General features: G+C 30.4%; 1 protein-coding gene across 3 annotated transcripts in view; it reads left to right on the top strand.

The window, feature by feature from the left end:
- LOC113399123 (titin) overlaps nt 1-20,927 on the top strand; it is a 32,627-nt gene that overhangs the window by 3,652 nt on the left and 8,048 nt on the right. For 2 of the 3 annotated variants that reach the window (XM_064217776.1, XM_064217775.1), the window contains exon 3: nt 18,716-20,718. In XM_064217776.1, the coding sequence (XP_064073846.1) occupies nt 18,716-20,718 (2,003 nt within the window). Of the gene's footprint in view, nt 1-18,474; nt 18,570-18,715; nt 20,719-20,927 lie in introns of those variants that run through there. The other variant, XM_064217777.1, reaches the window with a different exon arrangement.

The following is a 20,927-nucleotide window of genomic DNA, read 5'->3' as shown; positions in this document are numbered from 1 at the left end:
CCGTACTTACATTGAATTATTTTGTCTGTAACAGTAAGAAGTTATTATATCGGTATATTAAATTCAAGAAAAATAAAAAGAAAATATTAGTGTTTGGAATGGATATTAACATTTTTAAAGCTTTTAAAAAAACACTTAAGGATACTATATCTGTAACTCTATACTTAGTCACTATACTTAGTCGACATCTGACAAACGAAATAAGTTGACTCTTACGTAATATGCTCCGCTAAGCAACTGCCTTTTATAATATGATAATTTACTATAATTTAAGATTAGGTAAAGTGAAACGATGGAACAGTTCAGTGACTCGAGCTATAAAATATATTGTTTACATATTTTGGCTAAGTGCCCAATATAACTAGTACATTTCAATTTCGATTGTTTGACCTTCAATTGTTTTTCAAAACTGCTAGCATCTCATTTAAAACAGTATAATATGCATTAGTGACGTACTTCATAGTTAATTCGTAGTCAAAATAAATACAATTTTATAGCTGTCAAACCTATAAACAAACCTTTTTTCGGTGATGATAACACGTGACTCATAAATGATCGGTGAAGTCCTTATACTTACAAAAGCGTAGGTTGTTAGCTGAAACTAAATTGTCGTCCACGGTATCTCGTTTCTCAAATACTATAAGGAAGTTAAAACCAATATACCTATGTATAGTTTTTTATTTTAATTGATATTAGTTAAACATAATATAATTATAAATACAATATATAAACAATAATAAATACCTTATCTTCGATTATAACAAGTGAATGAATATCGATATTTTTCTTTAAAGTTATTACATTTTCAAAGATTATGTAGACTTGTTACTTTTTAGATTAGATTAATAATCTTTCTAATACGGATTACGTGATCGTACATAACACACAAACTTGATAAAAAATATATTTTATTCTTAATAAATATAGAGGCTCTTATCATATTTTGTAAATTTTAACTGTTTGCATTACAGCAGAAGTTAAGTCATAACTGGTTACAATATATTAATTTTTTTATGACATAAGAATCAAATGGATAAAATTCGTACTTAAACCCTCTCGTGTAATATATAAATAAGTAATATAGTATCTACCTATTATTCGTAGTAGAAGTTTTTATGCTGTTTCGGCGTGAACATAACAGCAATTCAATACTGATTACTATTTTTATTTATTTATTTACTTGATGTTAATGTTACCAATAACATACCAATTTCTTATTTATGTACATTGAACATTGAACTCTTGTTCGACCTTATCCAATTAATTTGCAATAGATGCAGAGATTTATAGCACTTAAGTTAATGTTGTTGATGGACTGTTGTACCTGGGAATGCATTTGTGTGTGGGTTGTAATCCTTACGGGTGTTTGAGGCTCTAGTGCCAATAATATTTCGTACTGTAACAATACCAACGGTTTCAGCTGGGATGGCTGTGGAGCTCTTATTTTACTCAAATGGAAAACACACGAAAACACATTTGAAAATATCTTTCAAAGTAGAAAACATTTTTCGTCCTCATTGAAGGTAATATGTAAACACATTCATCAGTTTCTTATGTCGTGATTTATGATTGATAACGCATTTCAAAGTATGAACATTCTTTTGATTTTATGAAAATTAATGACGAATAATGCATGGTGTAGCCGAGGTGGTGGCGCGTACTAAATGGTACCGGTTGCTAAATTTATATACTTCAGGTTAGATACACATAATTCTCACACGTCTCACGAAACATTCTTAAATTTTTAATTACTATATACTTCTAAGAGAAAACAATCTAAAAGTATTCCAATAAATAATAGATATCATAAATAAAAAAAAAAAATTATAGGTTATATTCTATAACGATTGAAAACAAGATACTAATTTAACATCCATAATAAGTTATACACGTTTTGATTAAAAAAAAATCTGCGACAACCCTATAAAGTTAAGAACTAGTTTCTACCTACAAACCCGATGGATAACTATCTGGTGAAACGAATACATAGATTTGAATAATTTAATAAATTGAGTAAGAAAGATAAATTGTAATCATAAAAATATTTATTAATCTATATAAAGTGACAATAAAATATTCACATTAAATACATACACGGCCTGTGATTTTAACAATTGTCTATTTATATTATACAAGTTTTGGTAGAGTCAATTAAGGAACGTTTGAAAATAATACTATTGCAATGTTTTTAGTGTTGTTTCAAAATATTCGGAGCTTTCTACATTTTGAAAGATATAGCGTGCTTTTCAAACATTATCCACGACCTCGAATTTATCTATCCGTCTATTACATTCTGAATAACTTCCAAATGTTAACAATGCTTAAATGCAGCTTTTCGCTACATTGGAGATAATTAATATCTTAATTTAAATAAATGCATGAATATTTAATAAGATAGGAAAACTTACTTTTAAAATAACGTTACTTTTTTCTAAGCGACAGTACTATGTTTCATTTTGCTCATCTTATTACTGATTACAAAATATGATAATACCCACTAGAGCTATTTAAAAGTATTGTAATTCAAGTCGATTTTTTCAGATTACCATATATATGACGAGAGAAAGTCATAAGAGGTATCTGTCCTAGTAATATTTTAGAAACGTTATTACCAAAGTCTATACGAGGAAAAAACATATTGTTCCTCAAATTATCAATCTTACAATCAATTACATATCAACGTTACGACAAGTCGTACCTACTTTAATTTAATAGTAATTATCATAAGTATGAAAACAAAATGAACTAGAATGTTTGACGATGTCACCATTGGGTTGGGTGGACTGTATTATACTGACTCTCTTTGCGTTATGTAGACGTTATAACTGCATTCTATTCTTCAAAGACTGATTTGGTTTTATCGGTACATGCATTTTATGATTGTGAGTATTTGTAGGTTGTTCTTTTCTCACGTTAAAAAAATATTTCGCTTTGTGCTACTTCACCACGTATAGTTCGCAAACAGTTCCTATTAGGTATTAGAAGAAATCGTAAAACTAGTTTATAACTGGTATCTTAAGAAAGCTCGAACAACATATATTTTTTACAGTTTCTTGAATCAATTTATTACTTGGCCTATCTATTGGAATACTAATAATGTATCACCATATAAATCCCTTAAACTATAAATACAAATTCATTACATTTACAGGCTGTTATTATTACTTTATGAAATAAATAATCCAAAAATATGTCAATTAATAATATTCATTCATTCATTCGTTCGTTCATAGATGCCGTTTAAAATACGTTTTTTCTGTCGTTGTATTGCCACCGCTTAGCCACCGTGACGTTCCACATTACACAGGTGTTAATCCAATGGCCTCACATTCCTATTAAATGTCGCTGTTTTAATTACTGCATAAAACACAATGAACTTTGGGAAGAGTGTTTAAAAATAAGTATTTTATTCCCCCAAATATATTTACACATAATAAATAGAATTATGTAATATAAAATACTGTTTAGAAGTGTTTATATATTTTGAATAACTTCCTATTTTAATAAGAAAAATAACACAAGTTTATTCTCGTTATATCGTAGGAAACTAAATTATTATATTTTCACGAAATACATACTTATTGTACTTATGTCTAGACATTCCATTTTATCAAAAAGATATAGCTAATGGTTTTTGCTGAACCAAAAACCGAATGCCATTATTTTAAACAGCGAATGTATACGTTTTATTCGAACCGGTTTAAAAGTCACGAAATCCAGTTTTAATTTTAGTTGTATGTCGTTTTTTAATTTTGGAGGATTTTAAGTATTGACACATTAATAAAAAATGGGGCATTCAAACTTAATTTAGAAAATGTGTAATATAAGAATCTTATTATATTATCTTATTTTATTTATTGAAATGTTATTTACTCTGACAGTAAATTGTCAAAATTTTAATCGGCTTAGATGCTTTGCCTTGATTGGTATTTCCTGCTTTTTTTTTGTAATGTTGCAAATTCATTTAGCCTTCTTTTTTTCTTAAGAGAGCTAAGCTTATGCTATAAGTAGCTTTAATTAGATGCTGCATAATGCTATACCAAATCACCGCGTCTTATTAGTCTGTAATGAGTGAACCTACCAATTATACTAATAAGTTACTATTAAATACTTACTTTATTTTATTTGTATTTTACGAAAATGTAAAATTATAATAATGATAAGCACACAGGCGCCTTTAATTCAGAACGAATTCATAATGAGTTGATTAATGTCACTAATTATATTCATTAATTTACACCGCAATGTTGTTTACTCTGCTGTGTAGAACGATGCTGTCTTAATGACTATAAATAAACGTGCAGTAATATATGAGCAATTCAATGTTTAACCCATTCTCATGCAGAACGTGATAGGTTCGATGACGAACACTTTGATTATTCTCCTCGACCCCGGCTTTCCGAACTATAATTTATACATTATTAATATAAAAATACCATGTAGGCCTCTGTGCAGTTTCCTCTGGGTGGGTTCAATATAATGGGCTGGTGTAATTACAGGCACAATGCAAATATAACGCATATCCTTCGACCTTAGTCGCAGTGTACTTTTGTAGTTTTTGCAGTACAGACTGAGTTTAAATAAAACCACTAACCATTAGGAGAAAATGAAAAGAATCAATTATTATTGTTATTATTATTATAAAAGTGTAACGGTATCAAAGAGATAAACAACAAACCATACAAATTTCATTAGTAAGTTTTTTGATATTAGGTACAATAATTATTTTAAATTTGGTTAAACCGTAGACAGGTGTTGCATTAATTAATTACTAATGAAGGTTACATTAAATTCATAAATAATAATTAGTCGTATATTTTCTGAATCATTTGTAGTATTATTTAAGTATAAAGAGCATTATTGTATTGTAAAATAAACTTTTTAAGAACGAAATATAGACTGTCAGTAGCTTTGTTAATCAATACCGAATGCTAATGCTATTATTGGCATTGTAAAATAAGCTAAAGGTCGAAGGTATATGACATTTGCACGAGATAGATATTCTTGATGTGCATGTGTGAGTGACTCTACATGTAGATTTCATACACAGATAAAATTGCCACAATAAAACGGTTGATTATGAGCGGTTTTATTAAATAACCTGTTTGTGTAAATAAGAGGTAATTATTTTACCTAATTATAATATATATATATATTTACATGTATATGTTGAAAATGTTATATTAATTATTTGAGAATTATTTTTGTATGTACAATTTCTACTTTGTTTGTGCACTAAAATTAACCTACTCAAAAAAACAACTTAATACTATAGTATAATATAGATATAGCAGATGATATAGTCTACATTACACCCTTGTAACGTACATTGATCGACTTGTATTTACAAGGTGAAAACAAAGCGTAAGCCTCATGATTACGTTCCTATAAAAACTCAACCTACTTTATGTTAAATTATTACTTTATTTAAATTATTCTGTAAAATACAAGTAGATCGTATGAAACGAAAGTAATTGAAAATAAGTTTTATATTGTAGTTACATAAACAAATACTTATGTATTATTAGACTTATTTTAATATCACAGTAACATAGCGACAGCGATAAAACTATCAAATAATAATAATAGTGGTTTATTATTACCGAAAGAAATAGAGTCGAGATTTTTTTTTTTAATAATTTGAAACAATTATTAATAAAGATTTGCAAGAAAAGAGATAGTAAAGCAGAAAGAGGGAGAATTTCTAAATCGGTCGTTTTTCTATTTAATTATGACGTAAATTTTTGATAACTTCCATATATTCGTGCAGCACGTGATCTTTTGAAATATATTAATTTATAAGAAAAAAATGTAACGAAATCTTTTTCATAAAATCATGTAGACATATAGACATTTAGATATATAGACATTATAACAGTATGAAAGCAGTCTACTGTGACTTGAATAGAGATTCTATGCCCGTTCATTGTGACAGTCAATTGCGACACGCCATATTGCAAAAAGGTTTTAGTACCTGTTGTGTTCTATGGTATATGTTTACGGTATTGAGCAAGTACATAAACTAACAACATACGATGCTACTCTTCTTAAATTAAAAAAATTAAAAAAAAAAATCATCATTGGTTTATGCCACACAATCTGAAATATTGAAATAATAATAATTGCTTATTATAATAATAAATGCGTATTATAATAATAATTGCTAAATAATAAATATAATTAAACACTTTTAATGTTTTTCTAGAATGTAGCTATTTATTAAAATTATAAGTAAAAGCCTTCCAAGAGCCAACTTGAAGTAATGTATTAATTATAATGGATCTAAAATCGTGGGTATAAACTATCATTATCTCGAGATAAATAAATTGTTTGGCGTAGGTAAGTTTACGTCATTCTGAATAAAGGTAGGTGTAATCGAGTCAAATCTGTATAGTAAAATCTTGAAGTCTAGACAAAGTTTATGAGAATTGCATTTGCAAATAACAGTTTTGAAATTGTTTGTTTTTCAAACTACAAGGATAGCTAATTAAGTTTTGTAAGTCAATTTCGATTATATGAAAACTATAATAATTGCAGTTTCAACATTTTTTTTTTTATAAAATTCTTCATCTATAAATTATTAAACAATAAATCAGTCAATCAATCAGAAGTTATATATAGCATATTTTTTACTTTGATAAGATAGAAATGTAGAGCTCCTTGCAGAGAATAAAATGATATAGGTATTTATATTTATAACTGCTTAAGTATTTTAAGTTTGAAATGAAAAGTCATCAATCAAAGATAATTTTCTTTAAAAACACAAAAATATATTTTAGCTGTTGCTCTTATGTACCGTATTATGTACATCATAAAATACCAAAAATAAAAATTAAATACATATATTAGTAAATGTATATTCATATATTATATTATATTAATAATATTATAATCTAACCTAGAAAGGTGGAGGAGGCTGACGAAGACATATTGTGATATTATAATCATAGAATAAAAAATGTCATTTTAACTTTTTTTGTAGATTCCCAATTCATTTACGATGACTTAAATGATTAAACATAATATTTTTTTTTATAAATAAGGACCAGTTAACTTTCACACATTAATATATACTATATATTGTTTAACAAGCATATTGTACGTGACTGGGATGGCGCCTAGCCGATAAACTTAGTCTGTAGTCTTTCGTAACACGTTTCAATTCGAATTTATTCAACAGGCCTGATGATAGCTTCAATACATTTCGAGTCACGTGAATATATTTTTGGAATTTATTTATATAAAAAAAATAGTTGTGTAATTTTGCTTTCAAAATACTGAAAAGTATAGTATAGTATAGTATATATATCCTTTAATTATTATCGTTATTGAGAATTGTACCTCAGCTTAATACGTAGCAACAGCGTCAATTTTTGTTACGAATTAAGATCAACACTTAACCACTTGTCGTGATTAAAAATAATTGTCTGAATAATGGTATAAAGGGCTCAATTAATTATATACTGTGACGAAGGATACGTTACTTAGTTTTGTCTCTTGCATTCATTGAAATAATTTAGAAAATTATAAAACGATTTATTTCAATAATCGTATTAAACGTTAGTATTATAAACAGTACCAGGAAACTTAATGTATCTTAAAGCTTTTTTACTGCAAGTGGTTATTTTTAACCAAAATATGGTTAGTCATATCTGACTCTGGTAATGTTAATCGCTTTCCGCGAATAAATCTTTCGAGCGTTTAAAATCACGTCGCTTTTATTTGCTTAATATAATTGGAACCATCTGTTGATCTCACATGCGTTTTCTGTCGCGAATTTCGTGACGTATGATAATCACGATCGTTCCGAGAAAACATTTCGCGATATACATTCATTGTATGTTAATACTGCGGTGGGAGTTAAGCGAGACATGACCAACTTTTCAATAGTACACGTGAACGGTAATGTTTGATAAGATTTTTATGCTAAATAATTAAATTTCACGCTTGTAGTTCACAGTTCTCAATATGTTTTATAACGTTTTGTTACAGATGTATCATATTTTTTTAAAACAAAAACTTTCTAAATATTCGATAACATCGCCAAATAATTAATTAAAATATGTTATAACAAAATATTATGTTAAAAGAAAAAAATATTAAATAAGGCATAATAATAACAAATACAAGTTCATAGACGATATAAAAAGCGTGCAGTTATTAATTGTTGATTTCCATAGATGTATATTTAATTGTATGTACTTGATTAATGTGATATATTCCCAACATAGTCTAGATTCCGAAACGCTAACAATTCCATTTAATACTGTAAAAATACCATACAAACATTCTTGTGTATATTTATATTAATTTAAATTTCATTAGACATTTATCTTTTATTCGTGAAAAGTCATAGATATCAACTAGTTTCATATAAATCCCTTTTTAGTAGGCAACAGGACGCAACTGTTTATTCTAATCAGTTGCATTATGTCATCAGTTTTACAATGTACATCGTTTTACAAATCTACCAGTTATATGCAATTGGTGGCCACAGTGAGGTTTATAGCATTTTAACAAGTACTAGTTTAAGAGTGATAGAATGTTTCAGTGTTTGAGCAATAAAAAGTAATAAGCAAACTGGACGTCGCCCACTTCTTCTTCAATTGAGATTGAGCTATTACTGAATTGACCTTCTCCGTCTCAGCGTATGCGTATCATTTATTAGACAAGCTATAGATAAGATCTGTTCTCGCGCGCCTGCTTATGTTTAACACATACATAGATAAAAAAATGTATCCGGGAATCCGATTGTTTATAATAATTTATCTTCAATAAATTAAAAAAAAAAACATTTGAATACCACCTGGTATTCAAAGGTTTTTTGTATTATGTATGAAATGGAGAATGTTTTGCTATGAATATTTAACAGAAATATATTATTACAGATAATAAATAATGTAAATATTTTTTACAATGATGTTCTGAGATTACAGACTGAGCAATAATTATTATGATTTGCGGTGAAGAATCGTATTGGGAATAGAGCAGTGACAAAAATCCAAAATCTCTACTGGGAATATGTCTCATATTTTGATAATTAAATTAACGTTGTTGTCAATTGACGCGTGTTAAAACAAATTTAGATATATTCAAGAGATTTTTTCTTAGAGTTTGTTATAAACATTCATTACAAATATCAAAAGGTTATGCGCATATTAAGAGCACGTTATAATATGCGCATAACCTTTTGATATTTGTAGGTTACACTTGTTTTCGTTTAAAAACGGGTATTGAACATTAGAAATATATTGTTGTCTTATGAACTTGTTCATAGTGGTATACAATTATTGAACGAAATGACGTTTATAGGATTATTAGTTCCATTGACTTCACTGGCTGCGGGTAACAAAATCGTTAAGTCAATTAGAAAGACGTGACGTGGTACCGACCTCAGTGAGCTATTTGTGTCGGTGATCTCACCGTGCCCACGTCCTCGCTTAAACTCGTTTCTGACTTGTTTACTTCATGTAAAACTTAACGTTTCGAGCCAGGTCGTTCTGCACTCTTACGTCATCTCTGATATACGAGGATACATTTCTTTTTTTTTGCATTCCGAAATATAATCGGCGTCTTCGAAGACTTATAGTTGTTACATTTCCGAGTTCTATACATCTAACTTAGTTGTTACGTAATAACTGGATTCTACATTACATCATTCGTCCGATTCTGATATTTTTTAAAAAAGAATGAAATAGGAATACCCGAGATATGTTGGTATGTAATAAATATTATGACAAATAAATAAATATATATTTATGACATGCGAATAAACTTTATGTATTTAAGTAAACAATTGATTTGCATTAAATATAACAATCAGTATGATTATATTATACTATTGTGACGTGTTGTTAATATTATTAATGTAAAATGATTTCCTTAATGGTGGTTTAACTTGCAAACAGAAATTAGTTAATAAAGTATTAATTGATCTCACCTTTAATTTACTTGTATAATTTAAAAAAGATTAAGAAACAATAATATAAGATAATATTGTATATTAAAAATATATTTGAAACAATGCATTTAATTACATGACATACTACAAGAATTTCTTTAAGTAATCAAAATGGTGATGGAATGGCCTTATACAGCCTGAAATTGTATGTTTAAATTCAGGAAATCAGCGCTGACTTTTCACGTGTTTCTGTTCCTAATATCACGGTATACTGTAAATTTGAATATCGTGATAGCTAAATGCAAATACAGAAGAAATTCTTAAACAAGTTATTAGGAATACCTAAATTTGTAAAAAATAGTAAAATTGTCTATGGCTAAATCTCATTATCTTAGATTAAGATTTTTAATATTCGACAGTAACCCAGCTTTCATGCATAGTCATGCATGAAATAATAATTAGTTCTTAAATAAGACAGTGATACATATATATCTTCCTTCTAATATCTTTCCTCCGATTGGTCTTTGAATCTTGGACTCTTTCCTTTTGCGTAGCTTTTACATTTACGTTACGATCATAATTTTTTAAACATTAGCATAGATATTTTTTCATTGTGTGATTTATATATTGTAAAAAATGGTTTCATGTGTTAAAAGTATATTTACACAAGGAGGTTAACACACAATTTTGTAAATGATGTTATGTTGCATTCATTGGAATTCAAAAAAGAGAGTGTGTTAAGTAGTGTTCTATAAATAATTATATTTTGTTTGTTCGCCTGATGCTTTCTTTCGCCTGATATTTTATCAAATTGCACACGGTAAAGATTATATTTTATCATATAAAGGATTTGGTGAATTCGCATACCTACGTGTGTAGCAAATACGGTGATTATGTGATAAAATTTATCAATTGAATTTATTTATGCATGTTATTTATCACACACAAATGCAGTATTATATAATAATTTTTTGATTATTTGTTGGAAAAATGGTATTTGAAAGAGATAATGTATGATAGCAATGTTAAATTAAATTTCTTGTGAAAATATAAGTTGCAAAATAATTTTAAAGCCTAGTAGCGCTTATTCGGCGTAGGGTATGAATTAAATCGGGACTGTCAAAACCTTAACATGCGATATTAGCTTTTATTATTTAATGTGTAAAGGCGCGAATTGTGTGAAGTACAGCCAGTAGGCACCATTCATTTATTATCATTCAAGTCGTATAAGGCCAGTAAAAAGATCGACCTCAATATTCTGCAAATGGAAAGTTGCTGCGGGAGACAATCCAAAAATGGGTTGAATTATTGAAATAAGAATTCAAGTAGCTTTTAAAAGCACGAATATTTTGTACGTTTACAGATAAGGTGATGTCAACATTTTTTTTTCATAGGAATAGTATACACTATCGAAACTGAAAAGAGACCCATATTCAGACCGAGAAAGGTGTTTTGGTTACAAATACTTGATCGGTGCTGATTATAATCTATGCATTTGACTATATTCATTAACTAAATTAATGTTAACCAAATATTTTATAATTAGGTATAGTTTTTAAGTATAATATATTGTATCTAATTGGGTATTTAATGTACTACATATTAACATTTTGAAATATGTCATATATATTGCCTGTCAGTGGAAATATAAACGCGGAAATTTATTAAAAATATATAACGTTATAAAAATAACATTTAACTGAGCATCCTCCTCATGGAAACTATTAAATTATTAAAAGGTCATCAATGCAACTCATTTGTTTTTGCCTTAACTGCCTTCTATTTCCTGGAAGTTGCAAATACAAAACACAGAACCATTATGCTATAGTTGAGATTTGATTCTATTAATAGAGTCTTACATCGATTGCAAGCCGCAAGTGGTTGACATTGATACACTGTAAACTATCCTATAAAACTTCATTGCCCACTTGCTCGCTGATAGTTCGTACGCCGTTAAATTTTACGAACTAAAATTTAATTTTTAGACATTTTCCTTTGATTTCCAAGTTTATATAAAGATAATATTCTTAATTACGTATATATAAAATAGGCGATGATACTCTCTGACTAACTAATCAACAAATAAATGTATACAGAATTTTAGGCCAATACAAAAAAGCCGCGCTGAAAACGAACTAATATTTATTTTAAATTATTATGCGCGGAGGAATCCTCTACAGTCTACATACATAGTGTATTTTTACTACATACTGATGTTACCAAAGCATATTGTATTTCTTAAGCATTACATTTTGTAAAACACATCACAATCGTTAACTTGTTTATTGCAATTACTTATTAAGGTTATCTTCTAAAATATTGTATCTGTGATATCCTAAGATAAGATTATCTGGTGTAAATGGGCTCTAAACCCATAAAAAACTTACCGATATCAATTTTTATTTGGTAGGCTACACCCATTGTTTTCTTATGAATTATTTATATTATTTGTGGATATTTAAATTTTAAAACGTTTTAAGTATATATTTTAAAACTTGCAGATGTACATTATTGAATTTTTTTTTAAATATTGATTGATATTAAATACGTTTGAATATTGTTATGATTAGATTATAACGGTAAATAAAATTAATCTTTTTTTAGTTGGCACAGAAAACCAAATGGTTTATAAGCTGGTGAGAGCTAGCTGGTATTATCGTGTAGGTGTTGCATTATAATCCAGTCACAGCCATAGAAGGTCGTCGACCATATGGTCTGTCTAGAATCGAATCATGCACGATAAAATAATAATAAAAATTGTGATTATATTTTAATATTTTTAAGTGCAATAGCACCTAAACAAATAGTTTATGTAGTATTTTGTATTGACAAACATAAAAAAATAATAATTAAAATATGTATTAAACATATATATATTTTGGATTCAATGAATGCTATTTCAATCGTCATTATATTAGTTACATAGGTCAAAAGTAATTTAATTTTATAAGTTTTGCATTGATATTATTTTCGGTGGTTGATGTAATCATTGCCACGATATTAAATTATTTCCGCGAGTTGATTATTTTGTACTTGAAACCAACAATGGGTCACCTTGGTTACCGCGTTGCGTAGGCAACGGTAATACCTTTAAGGCATTAAAGTAATGGTAGCATAAAAATGCGTTTTTAATATTATTATTTGTAATAAGAAGGTTATTGTGGACCATCTGATGGTAAGTGACCGGCGCAACTAGGCGCTGCTAGTATGTGAAATAAATATTATCTATTCCTTACATCTTTAATACGGTTGGCATACCATAAATAAGGCGTAAGTTCCCGTGCTTCCCGTAATTACACTGGCTCACATACCGTTAAGCACAGGGCCGGACCGTAAGCTTAGGTGGCTTTGGGCTAACACTACTGAGGGGCCCACCTAAGACATATCTGAACGTAGACTTGAATTAATTGAATGGGTTTGATTAACTAAAGGACTCGCAGGGCTATTTGTATTAAATTAAACAGATCGTATGGTTTGCCATACGATCTGTTTAATTTAATAAAGTTATGGATTCTTTCGCATTATAGTCTTTTTTTTACTTTGACTTGACTTAGCTTGGGCCCCCTTGAATCCACTGGCCCTGGGTTGAAGCCCAAAAAGCCATATGGTAAATCCGGCCCTGGTTAAGCATAATAGTAACATGGGGTTTTGTTCCAATGAAGTCAACGAGTAACTAATATAAATAATTAAAATTCGTAGTAAGATTTAACACACGTATCTTACATACGTTAAATCTAGTTTAAACTTCCTTTTGTCAATAGACTTATCAAATATTAGGATAGCTATTTTTGGTTTGTTTTATAAATAATGTCCTGTGTCTGTTCCGTATGCACTATCGACATTTATCTGGAAAGGCTTTGTAATTTTTTACTCTATGTCAACAGTTCTTAAACTATTAAAATTATGGAACATTGAATGGAACTATCTTTGCATTGAAATTCAAACAAATTTATAATAATTGAATAGCTTTGCATTTTTAATTCCAATTTAAAAAAAAAAAAAAACATTACCCATAATATTGTCTTGTTAATGCATGTACCTAATGGCTCAGGGGATTAACATAATGATATATTGCGTTTTCCATTTGGTAATTTGATAAAAATATATAATATACATGTTTATTAAAAATAATGCTATAATTCGTATATATAGATATACAAATTATTCTCTTTCTCATGCTACTTAACTACCGAGTAACCTCGGAAGGGCTATCGATTTATTTTTTAAACTTACGAGAGAATATTCAAGTCTATGAAAGTTGATTGTTGGATATATTTATATGAATTGGCTGATGCCCGGCATGCGTTGCAATGCCATTTTTTTGTGTAAACAATTATTATCCGATGCAACTTGCGCGCCATCACGCAAGGGTCGACAACAACTACGAACAAATCTTATATTGGTATGATGAAACGCATAAGGAACGGAAAAAGATAAATTTAACCTACACACTATACGATACTTTTTGTCAAGCTTCAGAGTAAGGCCTTGCTCTACTCAAAATTGTTTGTTTTTGTACTCGTAATTTTTCCTTTGTTCTTTCCATTTAAGTTTCCAACTTCCTAACACAAACACACACAAACATTCTTCTAAAATCGAAGGCAAGCCAAGTAGAGTCTATGCATTTTTAAAACATAAAAAACCTTATTTGGTGACTACTAAGTTGTGTTGATCTTCTCACGATGCAAACGTTCCGCGTCGATGACCGTGGCTCCTCCGCCTTACAAAAATGGTAATGCGAATTCACCGAAATAATAAATTACACCGTGGTAAGAATCACTTTTTACAAGTACAGCTGCGGAAAGAATGAACACATACTATGTTACCGACACGTATTTTAAATACATTCGTGGTATTTTTTATAGAATATAATTTAAGCAACATTTTTATTGAATTTATTTCTTCTCTTATAAATTATATTTTGGAGATGTATACTTAAACAACGCTATCTTCTTTTGCATGTCAAATCGAAAGAAAAAGTAAAATCAGTTTTTAACTAAACACTCATAAAATGATAATAATTCATTGTAACTATTTAAAAACACTCCTATTATATATAAACATACATAGCTTACTATACCTACGTAGATACAATTTACCCAAAAATATTTTATTTTTGAAGATTACTAAGATGAAGTTGTCATCATATAAAAAGACAAAACATTTCTTCAGAAGCATATTAATCACACTCTCGAAACCTCGAGTCTGGTTGAGTAATATTCCCGATATAGTTAGGAGCAGGCGTTAGTGCCTGACTCACACTGAAGAACATCTTGCAGAACAATCAATCGGTTGTTTGATAAGGTTCAATGTATTCAACATATAAACTAAGGCTAATATAAACAATATGCAAAGTAATATGACGATCAGGATGTGTCCATGTCAGCAACTATAATACTTATTATCTTTTAAAGAAACGGATTCGATCTTAATAAGCTGTTCTTGTTATTTCTGGCGGATGTAAATGTCTGAGAACTGCTTCTTACATATGCGTCTCTATGTTTTCCGTCATCGCGGATTACAATACGCAAGAACGAAATTATTTTCTCGAATGTGACACATCTTGTACATATTTAAATTATAACAAATTCGAATTTAAGCATTTGGTTAAATTCAACACTCAGTCAACAAAAAAAAAATATCTGAAAAATAATTATGGTTATTTCGCAAATGTGTTTGTTTTGATGGATATACGTAGATATTATTTATAAGTAGAATTGTGTACCATGCATGCTGGCTTGCGTATTTCATTAACCATTTAACTAGCAGATGCATTTAAGACTTTAAGTATTGGCTTATGTCATCAATATTATTGCATAATACATGAATTACTATTCAATTTGATTTTGATATTGAAGGCTTATTCTCTTTTATTTTAACGTTAACGGATTCGCATTACTTTAGTAATGTTTGCATAACTCAACTTTTTATGTTTTTTTTTTCTTTACGTACAAATATAATAGCAACAGCAGAAAATAAATCAGATACGAAATGTTGACGTTATATATTTTGACAGTTTTGTGTTTTTTTTTCAATTGCGAAAACGTGTAACCTAAGACATTAGGTACTGTCAGGTAGATGAGCTAGGTTATTTTATAAAATGTATAACTCTCTATTTTTGTTTTATTTTTATTAATATAGATTTCATCATGACTATGTTTAGTTGGATATATTTAACTAGTATTATCGTTACGTAAATAACTTATGAAATTAGTAGGTAATTGACTGTCGTCAGTCAGGAATGTAAAGCGAATTGTTGCCGTCATTTTGTCAAACTTGTTGACTTACCTATTTTACTTATTTTTTTGTTGTTATCGGTAGGCGGACGCAAATGGGCCACCTGATGGTAAGTGGTTCCCACCGCCCATAGACAATGCTGTGAGAAATATTAACCATTCCTTAAATCACCAATGCGCCATCAACCTCGGGAACTAAGATGTTATGTCTTGTTGTGTAGTTTATACTAACCCTTCAAACCGGAACACAACAATACTGAGTACTGCTGTTCGGCGGTAGAATATCATATGAGTGGTACCTACCCAGATGGGCTTGCACAAAGCCCTATCACCAAGTAATGCTTATATAATATATGTACATAGCTAACACATTAAAAATAAATTAGTTGTAAATAAATAAATTAATTTAAAAAAAAACAAGGCACGTTTTTTTAAATATTATTCAATATAATTAACTTGGTATTCCTCAGATGTCTTTAATTTTCACAAATTCAAATTAAATTTGTATCACGTGAAAAACGTTTTTTTTAAAAATAATAATGTAAAAGAATAAGGCAAACGTAAGTTACGTACTTCATATAAATTGCTAATATATTAACGTAAAATTTGCTATAACAGCAAGTTATCGTACCCAATACGTAGACATGATGTCACCACAGGGTTTTTAATTATTTTGGCAAAGAACTCTAATAGATAATACGGGGTTAGAAATTCATAACTACAAGCACTGATACGGACGTAAACCTATCAGCAATCAATGTCTAAAATTATCTGTGTAATAACTAACGTGACAAAAGTTTTTCTTTTATAATATTTGTGATTAAAACTGTGTGTTTTAAAATGTGAATGTCATTTCAAAAGGAATGTTGTCAATTATAAGGTACAAATAATTTAATTTATTTCATAATACTGATTATTAATCAATCGCAGATAAACACCATATAAAAATAGAATACATATCTTTTGACAAAAATGAAGAAAATCTGTGGTCATCCGATTCATTTTACGAATGACTAGCGGAGTTTTTTATTTGTATAAGGCTGAATAAATTATGACAAAGTAATATTAAATCAAGATAAATAGATAGTTAATTTCTCTTTCCTAAAAAAAATATAAATGTGTATTGATTGATAACTACAAAGATAGATTAAGGACATGTTTGATTTCCATTGCTAGGCGACAAATTATATCAAAGGTTACAATACATACCAATCGAACAACCTTCCCAAGTGTAAAAACGAAAACTCCACCTATTTAGTTCATTGTTAATCAATAAAATATGCAATAGATATGCATATATACACACAGATATTCAAAAATATACAGATAATCAAAAATATATAAATTAAAAAAAGATTTTGTTATATGGTTCCTTTCCAATATAACTATATAAATATATATATTTTTAATATTAATGGCTATATTCGACAATTGTCACTATAATTTTATTATTTCATAAAGAATTCAAATTATGTAATTGTGACAATACGCTACATTGGACTAATCATTTAATTACAAAAAAAATTGTGAATTGATCCCTACAAGACGACTGTTATTGAGTCAGCGCTATATCGGGACTAAGAACCGCCCACTTAGGTTCTGAAGTTCTTTGTTCTCACTAATGAATCAATCTTTCTCTTCGTAATTTAGTTTATTTTTATTAATTTATACTTACTTCAAAAGCCTTCGTGGCGTATAAACTTTTTTAACTAATTCAATTATTTGACAATTCTTTGTGGTAAATAAATAATAATATAATTGCTTGAACAAATATTTTGATATCTGACAAAACAAAAACCAGCCCGATATGAAAGGTACAGGTAGTGACCTAGATTTGATGTAATTTTTTTAAATTATTTTATCTTCATATTTAATAGTTTTAGCAGTGGTTTTTACGTGTTCAATTTTTTTTTAAATTCAATATGTAGAAAGAATAAATAAACAAATCGATTTTAAGGTTTTGTAAGAGAAACTCCTAGTTTCAATAGGAAAGTAAGTTTGTGCGGCAAGAACGTCCAATCATTACGGCAGTAGGTAACTCGCGTCGCGAAGCGGTAGGTTGCGCGTCCCTTTCGTTACATTATAAGGTTTCAGTTGTAATAAATAAGCCCCGAGTAATACGTATTGCTTAAAATATAACATATACGTGTTACGAATATTATATTTTTTAAAGTCTTCATAACAATGGTTTAATTATCCATTTCAGCAAAGATAAAAATTAAACATTTGATGTAGGTACTTCATTTTGTTTGTTGAAAATAATAGTTATCGTTATGACTACAAAATATGTATTTAGTTTTAAGCAAGCGAATAGTGACTAGTGTGTAATGTCAGTCGCAATGGAAGCCTGCTATGGCCGAATCGCTCACACTGCCGCCTCTACCATTGCAAAAACATTTTCCATTGTACTTGCATCCCTACCGTTTTGCAAGGTGTGTAATAAGAAAAACCTGTGTTGTGTAACAATACTTATAATATAGTTATACTATGAGGAATTAATAATATAAAAAATGAATAAAAACTCATAATATAGTGACGCTATAAAATGAATTATAATGATAATATTTTGTTCTTTTAGGCGTCACCGCTGCCCACACAACGATGTCCCGGAGCCATTGTTCGATGTGGAGCACACTACGAGCGTGGTCTCCGCATACAAACAAGATTACGACGAAAAACATGTCAGCCGTACAACTGCTGTTTATCAAGAAGATCATTTGAGGCTTGAAGGAGATTTCCAGGAGCCTGAGCGTCCTCGTTGGCAACCTGTTGAGCGACCTAAAGCAACAAAACCAGAAGACAATCTTAAACCTGAAGGCGATTTTGAAAAGAGACGTCCAGAAGAGTGGCGCCCTGGTGATAGGGCTCCCGTAAAAAAACCGGAAGATAATCTTAAGCCTGAGGGTGATTTCGAAAGACGTAAACCAGATGAATGGCGTCCTGGTGATAGGGCTCCGACTCGTCGCCCTGAAGATAATCTTAAACCAGAAGGAGAATTTACTACTCCAGAAAAGCAAATCTGGCGGCCTGCAGAACGTCCAAAAGCCAGTAAACCAGAGGACAATTTGCGACCAGAAGGTGATTTTGAGAAGCGTAAACCAGAAGAATGGCGTCCTGGAGACAGGGCACCAACTCGTCGTCCTGAAGATAATCTAAGGCCAGAGGGAGAATTCTCTACTCCCGATAAAGAGCCTTGGCGACCAGCTGAACGTCAAAAACCTAAGAAACCAGAAGATAACTTGCGACCTGAAGGAGATTTCGAAAAGCGTAAGCCGGATGAATGGCAGCCAGGAGACAGAGCGCCAGTCCGGCGTCCTGAAGATAACTTAAGACCAGAAGGTGACTTTGAAAATCGACGACCAGAAAAGTGGATGCCTGGTGATCGTGCTCCTGTAAAGCGCCCAGAAGATAATTTAAAACCGGAAGGAGACTTCGAAAAAAGGCAACCAGAACAATGGCAGCCTGGTGATCGAGCACCTACGCGCCGTCCTCAAGATAATCTTAAACCAGAAGGAGAGTTTACCACACCCGAAAAAGAGACATGGCGGCCAGCTGAGCGCCAAAGACCTAAAAAGCCAGAAGATAACTTGCGCCCTGAAGGTAATTTTGAGAGACATAAACCTGAAGAATGGCAACCTGGTGATAGGGCTCCAGTTCGTCGTCCACAGGATAATCTAAAACCTGAGGGTGATTTTGAAGATAGAAAGCCAGAGAAATGGCAGCCTGGCGATCGAGCACCTGTCAAACGGCCAGAAGATAACTTAAAACCAGAAGGTGAGTTTGAGAAAAGACGTCCTGAAGAATGGCGTCCCGGTGATCGAGCTCCGACGCGTCGCCCTGAAGACAATCTAAGACCTGAAGGTGAGTTTACCACTCCTGAAAAAGAGCCATGGCGTCCTGCAGAACGTCAAAAGGCTAAAAAACCGGAAGACAACTTACGCCCAGAGGGTGAATTTGAAAAACGTAAACCTGAAGAATGGCGTCCTGGTGATAGAGCACCAGTCCGACGACCGGAAGATAACTTAAAACCGGAAGGTGATTTTGAAGACAGAAGGCCTGAAGTCTGGAGACCCGGTGACAGAGCTCCTGTTAAACGTCCTGAGGATAATTTACGACCTGAAGGAGAATTTTCAACTCCAGAAAAACAACCGTGGAAACCAGCAGAACGACAGAGACCAAAAAAACCTGAAGATAATCTTAAACCTGAAGGAGATTTTGAAAAAAGGACACCAGAAGAATGGTTACCGGGAGATAGGGCTCCCGTAAGGAAACCTAATGATAATTTGAAACCAGAAGGTGAATTCACTACGCCTAAAAAAGAAGAATGGACACCAGCTGAAAGACCTCAACAAAAGAAACCAGTAGATAACCTTAAACCTGAAGGTGAATTTACAAAGCGACAACCGGAGGAGTTTAGACCAGCAGAAAAACCAATAGTCAAAAAACCTCAGGATAATTTACGACCCGAAGGTGACTTTACGACTTCGAGAACAATAACTGAAGACTACAAAGTAGTTACTGGCGAAAGAGCTGAAATAATACGACGTACCGATAACATAATTACTGAAGGAGAATTTGTAGGTATGTAGATTTTTTTACATTAAAATATATCGGTTAAAATCAATTGGATTTGTTGTGGTCATATTATATGTTATACATTGTTTTGGATCATTATAACATCTTTCTTCTTATACTCTTTTACTTATCTTTAAGAAAGGAACTATGATTTTGTCTCTTAAAAAAATATATATCTTCATTAAAATTCAAATTTTTCAGTGACCCATCGCAAT

This window comes from Vanessa tameamea, chromosome 18 (genome assembly GCF_037043105.1).
Source record: "Vanessa tameamea isolate UH-Manoa-2023 chromosome 18, ilVanTame1 primary haplotype, whole genome shotgun sequence".
NCBI classification, from domain to species: Eukaryota; Metazoa; Arthropoda; class Insecta; order Lepidoptera; family Nymphalidae; genus Vanessa; species Vanessa tameamea.
This window is presented reverse-complemented; position numbering and strand designations above follow the sequence as displayed.